The sequence below is a fragment of the Neodothiora populina genome (genome assembly GCF_041146345.1).
Source record: "Neodothiora populina strain CPC 39397 chromosome Unknown canker_contig_6, whole genome shotgun sequence".
NCBI lineage: Eukaryota > Fungi > Ascomycota > Dothideomycetes > Dothideales > Dothioraceae > Neodothiora > Neodothiora populina.
In genome coordinates this window covers 281,034-287,647 of record NW_027191414.1, presented here as the reverse complement: position 1 = coordinate 287,647, position 6,614 = coordinate 281,034, and the positions used below count along the sequence as shown (strand labels likewise).

The 6,614-nt window shown below is 50.0% G+C and overlaps 1 protein-coding gene across 1 annotated transcript; it reads right to left on the bottom strand.

Moving 5' to 3' along the window:
• Positions 1-4,041: 4,041 nt before the first annotated feature.
• Positions 4,042-6,614, bottom strand: AAFC00_005731 (uncharacterized protein; the record flags this gene model as incomplete). Its single annotated transcript, XM_069345558.1, has 6 exons — positions 4,042-4,469; positions 4,525-5,176; positions 5,380-5,579; positions 5,656-6,265; positions 6,328-6,381; positions 6,438-6,614. 6 exons carry the CDS (start codon positions 6,612-6,614, stop codon positions 4,042-4,044), a joined length of 2,121 nt encoding a protein of 706 aa, XP_069197761.1.

Here is a 6,614-nt window from a genome sequence, read left to right as displayed (position 1 = left end):
GTTTGCCTGTTCTGTTGTATTTCGTGGTAACCACACGTCAAGCAGTCTTGCAAGACGAAGGCAGCAGCGTAAGCCTGCTTATATGTTTGTTTCTTGTCCGATGATGATGATATTGAGTCAGGCATTAGATGTATGTCTCAGCAAGGTTCCTATGCGGATAAAGTGAAAAGGCGGAACGAGATTATTTTACTACCGGAGCTGAAGAGACATGCATACCGCATCATGTCAGGGCCAGCGCATCTGTATAAATAGATTAGGTAGGGGGGGGGGTGTAGTAAAAGTGAAGAGGCAACAGAAAAGAGGGCAGCGTTGTACATCTAGTTATCTTTCGTTACACAGCACTATTCACCCCCCCTCTTACTAGAGAAGACTGTCGCCCTAATTTCTTCTGGGTCTTCTGTATGGCAGACAGGATACTTGCCACCTAAACGCCAGCCCCTGTGTTGTTCTCTGCTCTCAACTCGTCATATGTTATTTGGAAGTCTGACGTGGTTGGGCAGGACGCCTCTCGTTTGCACCCTGTGATCTACAGACCTCTTTGGACCAAACACAAGCCTCGGGAACACATATGTCATGTAAGCAAACAGCGATTCCAGATTAATTTTGGTAGACTTGGGCATGTGAAAGGGCACAGAATTGGGCAAGGAATGTCATTTTAGCCGCCTGTATTGGACCAATCTCCCGGGGGCGGTTCGTGACCGCTAGTATGGGCGAAATATCCAGTCGGACACTGGTACGGGTCGTATATAGTCAATAGCATGCATGATTGGAAGCAGCACTAGGAGCGAGTCCCGCAAGGTTCGGTGATAGACAGAGCATCAGCGACACCAAAGGCGAAGTCCGGGTCGCATCGTCCTCTCGAATGCGGCCATGCGAGAAACGGTCTGCAGGGTGTTGCTGCTGCTGATGGCATTTTCGAAAGATCCGTTTGGTTCACGAAGGAAGAGACAAGTCGACGGCGCCACACACCAAGTATGCAGCTTGACCGCTTTCAGGGATGCCGCATCCGATTGCTTTGGGCTCTCCTTGACTGACCTTAATTAATCGACGAATCTTGACCCCGCCAAACGAGATATAGTAGACGCTACCGAGGCTGCCTATTCCTGTATCAGAGTAAGTACTCTATCTATACATGTGTCACCGTGTCGCAATTGTCAGTGTTTTCGGATTGAGTGTCCGTACAACTGCAAATCACCCGCTCCTTATCTCATATCACTAGCAGCAGTTACAGTAAAGATCAGTCGATAGAATGAGAACGTCTATACGCCCGTGTACGTCCCATGCGCAAACTGCATCAACGACGTTGTCTCCACCAACAGTGCTTGCTTTGCGCCTTACCTGCTTGATGCCTCAACAACCCAAATTTCTTCCCTGCACCTGCATAACCCTTCTGCACTCTCTGCAGGTTCAACAGCTCGACCAAAATTGGTGATATGGATGGTTCCCCGGTTTGGCCTCCGTTTGCATGCACGTCGATCTCCCCGCCAGGGGTGAAAAACATTGCCTCAACATGTCTTTTCTTCTGGTCGAATGAACTGAAGGACCTACGTCACAGAACAGAGATCATCCCTGGATCTAACTCTAGCGGTGATTCACATGTCAATTCCATGTCTGTCGCGTGTGGAAACCTCGAAACGATGTCTAATAGAGGAAATGCAATGCAAGGTATGAAGTGAACAAGAGAAAGGACGAGCGTGAACACTTAGAGCGTATGGATGAGTCGCCAAACCATTGTCAAACGTAAAGTGTTGCATCATGAACACAGGTGCTGGATCTGATCCTGATTGAATATGACATTGGCTGGCATGGCATAGACGTACTTTGCAGAGCACGCGTTTCCGTGTAGACAGCACCTAAACAAACAAGTGGGGCAGCAATAAGAAGACACCTCAAGGCAAGGAGCATACAAAGCAGCAGCAACACACAAGCAAACGCGTCTTCAGAAAAAAAAAACTCATGAATCTGACACGTCACGTCACCCTCGAGTACATATCAGAAAGTCCAGACGGACTTCTGCATGCAGACAGATAGACAGACTTGCATAGCAGGAAAGGGAAGAACCCCGTTGAAGAAAGAACCATAAAGAAATCTACGTGCCAGGGGGCGACTCGCGTCGCATACTACAACATGCGCGCAAACACGCCTGCCCGTCCTTGCCGCAACACGCTATGCACGCGCATACACGCATGTACGCATGCAGGCGGCGAGACCGTTTCGATAGCTTTTAGTTCTCCACGTTCGCGGGACAGGAAACGGGGGAGATGTCATTTGTTTTTCTTTTTACTTTCCTTTTCCATGACCAGGGAGGGATTAGTAGAGTCTAGAATTTGTGATGTGCGATCCGGGGGGTTGTTGCGTTTGGCCGTACCCCTTGCTTGATGGGGGATTGGGTGAATTGACTCGGCCATTCAGGGGAGGTGGGTCTTTGTGAGTAAAAACGAGATCTAACAACTTGATGGACACAATATGTTGAGGTCATCTATGCATCTAGGTGGTGCTATGGTGCAGCGAATGCAGTACGAGTGCTTCTACCCTGACACAGTAGGTAGTCATGGTAGACTCACCTTTACGCAGCCAAAGCAAGGACCGACTGTAGATAACCTACCTTACAGGCGATACAGAAGGAAATGCAAGATTAGCGCACAAGCAAAACCTTCTCCTGCCTTACATACACCACAATGAAGACTCTCTGTACACACACGCGCACTTCTTATGTGCATCACAGTGAAGACTACTTGACATACAGTTGCTTCTCCCTTGCATTACATGACAGTGAAGACTACATTACGCGCATACGCATCTTCCTTGCGTCGAAGTGAAGACTACATGCATCCACAAGCTTCAATTTGAAACACATATTAGTGACTACTACATTACATATACACGCTCCTTACTGGCATTACACTGAAGACTACACACAGTGTACGCGCTTGTCACTCGCATTGCCTTACATTGAAGACGAAACACCTTTCACATGCTCCTCACTCGCATCACAATGAAGACAAGGCCAGTACATTACATGCTCGCATCGCATCGCACCGCATCACATCAGAGGTTCGAACAGTACATCTATGAAGCGCATATACTGAGCCCCGAAAAAGTCTCATCTAAGTCTCAAGACCATATATACATCACGCAGGTAGATAGACCAGGCTGACGTAAAGAATCGATGGAAGGTTCGGTATACTCGACGCATATTCTGCTAACACATACGTGATTGATGTTTGCGCAACATGCAGACAAGATAGTAAGATCTCCTTTTCCCTTTGCAGGAAAGTAAAGTAGGTAGGTAAAAAGTGATCCAACCAGCAAGAAAGAATCTGGAGCGTGACAGGATCGATATTGTACCTAGGTGCATAGTGAACGGATGTTCTTGACGACTTGTTCTCGTTTGAAGGCCGGAATTTAGTGATGCACTCGTTTTATGGTTCCCTTAATCAAGGCAGAACTATACTGTCGTCTTCGGCTATGTCTCAATCTCGAGTAGAATGAGCTTTTTCGGTGGACACAATCAGGTCACACGGGGAAAAGGTCTGTATGCATGTATCGAAACGAACCACAGAAGTGGCCCCTCCATTTCTCCATCCACATGCTGATGACAAGAGGTGATAGTGAACGACCAAACAGATGTCGATGTCGATGTGCTGATATGAAAAGTGGTATTGAATACGTACGAGAACAGAACAGATACTCAAAACGACAAGAATAAAGAAAAAAGCCAAGGTGGGTATGATAATCGAAAGAGGAATAGAACCCAACCCAACAGAACACTGTGTGCAATGGCTAGAGACAAGATACACAAAAGAAGAAAAGACAAAAACTGTTGTCTGTCGAATATTCTTGCTTTCCTTCCTTTCGTTCTTTCCAAAACAGGGGAAGAAAAAAGAGGCAAAGAATCGCCTAATCCTGATTTCCTTTCTTCCCTCATCCCTTAAATGCTCGCTGGCTGCAGAAAACACCCGCCCCAAATGCTGGCTAAGGAGCAATTCCCGACAGTGAGCCAAAGGAGAGTCCAATCAATCGAGTCAATAAGAACCGGGACTAATCCTCATCGAAGATCTGGAAAGTGTGATCGAGAATGGTGGAGAGCACACGCGCTTGTAGACCAGCATCTTGGACCGCACCCATTCTCCCTTCACCAAGACCCATGAGCGTAGGCGCAAAGCATATACTCAAATTGGCGGTGCCCATGCGGTTCTGCGAGTCATGGCTTCGCACGCGCTCGAGATGCAGCACTAACGCACGAAGGGTGGCGTAATGTGCATCAGGAAGATCGTTGATGATGGCGTGCACCGTGTCGCGACGGACTACATCGTCCTCGATGCGACCAGCTTCGATGAAGCGACCGTAATGCGCCGCAGTCAACAACGGGTCGGGGAGATCACGGAAGAAGGTTTTCAACAGGCCAGCGACAGAGTTGATGTCGTGGGAAAATGAGGTTGGGTTTCTAAAGTCAACGGCGGCGGAATCTGCGGAGGCAACGGTTAGTATATGTGCGTTAAACCTTCAGCGAATAAGACTCACCATGGTCGAACATTGCCTTCAGCTGCTGTACGTGCGCGGCAGTACCGTTCACTCGGTAGATGCCCTCAACATCCAAACCAAACAGATCCACCGCTTGCATGCACTGGTAAACCACCATCGGCACCGCAGTTCCGTCTCGTCTAAACAGCTCTTCCAGAGCCACGCCAAATACAGGCTTCAGCGGAGGCAAGTTCGAGGCTATGGCTGATGATGACGGCGGTGTGGCATTGTGTGGTGTGGGGTAGTTTTGGGAATGGTGCTGACCCATGGGACCGCCAGGGGCACCGTTCGTCGAGTTGTATGCAGCAGGGCTAGGATAAGAGGCAGGAATGGTAGGAGATGCGATGGGCACGCCGCGTACCGAGGAGCCGCTCGAGGGGTAAGGTGGATTGTTGACCGCGTTAGGAGAAGTCTCCGACTGGCTGTACGGATCGTTGGTCGGATATGTGGGATAAGGTTTGGCAGCAGCGGGTTGTGGTGAAGGCTGCGGTGACACGCTGTGTTGTTCGTTGGTCGAGTTGTTGTATTGCTGTGGCGGCACACCGGGGCTTGAGAAGCTGACTGTGGCAGATTGTGACGATGGCGGTTGCTGTAGCGTCGATGACACTTGACGCGCCTGAGGTGCAGGAGTTTGCTGTTTAGGAAGGAGCGTCTGATGGGGGGAGAAAGTTTTGTCAGAAGAGGGCTTTGTGGTGATGGGTGAAATGTGAATGAAGCAATGGAATGGAAGCTAAGGCAGAAGTAATGGGAGCTAAGGCATCTACATGCATGCACGCATGCGCTGCGTGACATGCATCCGCAGATGGTCAAGTTTGTGACGTGGCCCATAATTGCGAAAATGATTGCGAAACATACCGGATGCTGTTTATACTGTATTTCTCCAGTCCGCACTGGTATTTTCGTGGTGTGGTTGAGAATATAACTGTAAAAGTCCCTGTCGTTGTCGATGTCGAGGACAACGTCTTTCATGCTACGCTGAGCTGGAGCGCCATCGGTGGCGGGCAAGGGGCACACGACCAAGCCATTGCCCAGCAGCAATTTCTCGTTGAATGTCGCTGTGATGACATGTGTTAGGATCGTGTGAGATGCGATTCGACAGACCAAGAGTCGCAGAAGCGCGCGCCTACTCACCAAACTTTTGCAACTGCAATGCTAGACCAGAGTCGCACTCGTTGATCAGCTCGCGCAGAGCCTTGACTGCCTGGGGCCGTCCTGTTTTGATGAGCTCCTCTCTCTGGGCTCTGGCGGCGTGCACCTTTTGCTGGTAGTCCGAGTCTGCAGCCTGGAGTTTGCGCAACAGGTCTTCTTCTACCTGAGCTGCACTCTTGGGTCCTTTCAGTCCCAGTCTCCTGCCACCTTTGGCGTCGCCCGTCCTTGCGCGATCGTACTCTTCGGCAAGGCCATCATACTTTGTTTTGGCCTTGTCCATGGCGCTCTCTGCATCCGTGGCTCTCTTCTCGGCGTTCAGACCCTCGTGTTTCCAGTGTTTGCGGCCCAACTCGATGTTCCGCGACAGCTCGTTGAGATCTTCGTGCATCTGATGGACGGAGAGGGCGAACTGCATGCCGTTGTCTGCCATGCGCTCGTGCTGGCGCATGACTTGCTCGAGTTGGTGAACATAGCTGCCCTGGCGCGAGTCTGTCTTGCGTATACTGTCATGGTGCGTCTTTGCCAGACGGCGCATCCCCATAGCATGGTCTTCCTCGATGGACGAGCGTTTCTTCAAGAAGGCGGCATAGTCCTGGCGCAGCGTGTGTCAGTATGCGACGAAGACTGGGTCATGTAGCATATATTCTGCTGTACCTTTGCGGAAGCAACACTTTGCTTGAGGCGCGCCAGGAGGGTGTTGATTCCAATCTGATCACATGTCAGCTCCTGGTGGTGTCTCTGTCATGCTCACTTTGTAGACACACATCTGAATATAACACGTTATCCACATTATGCTGCACTTGCTGAGAGAGCTCGTGATCGTTATTCGACACGGCTATTACAGGCGTCGACGCCGTCTCAGCACTGTCTCTGGTGTTGGTGCTGCTCTTGAACAGTCCATCGCCATCTGTGAGCTTGTCGCCATCCGGTGATTCGGACAT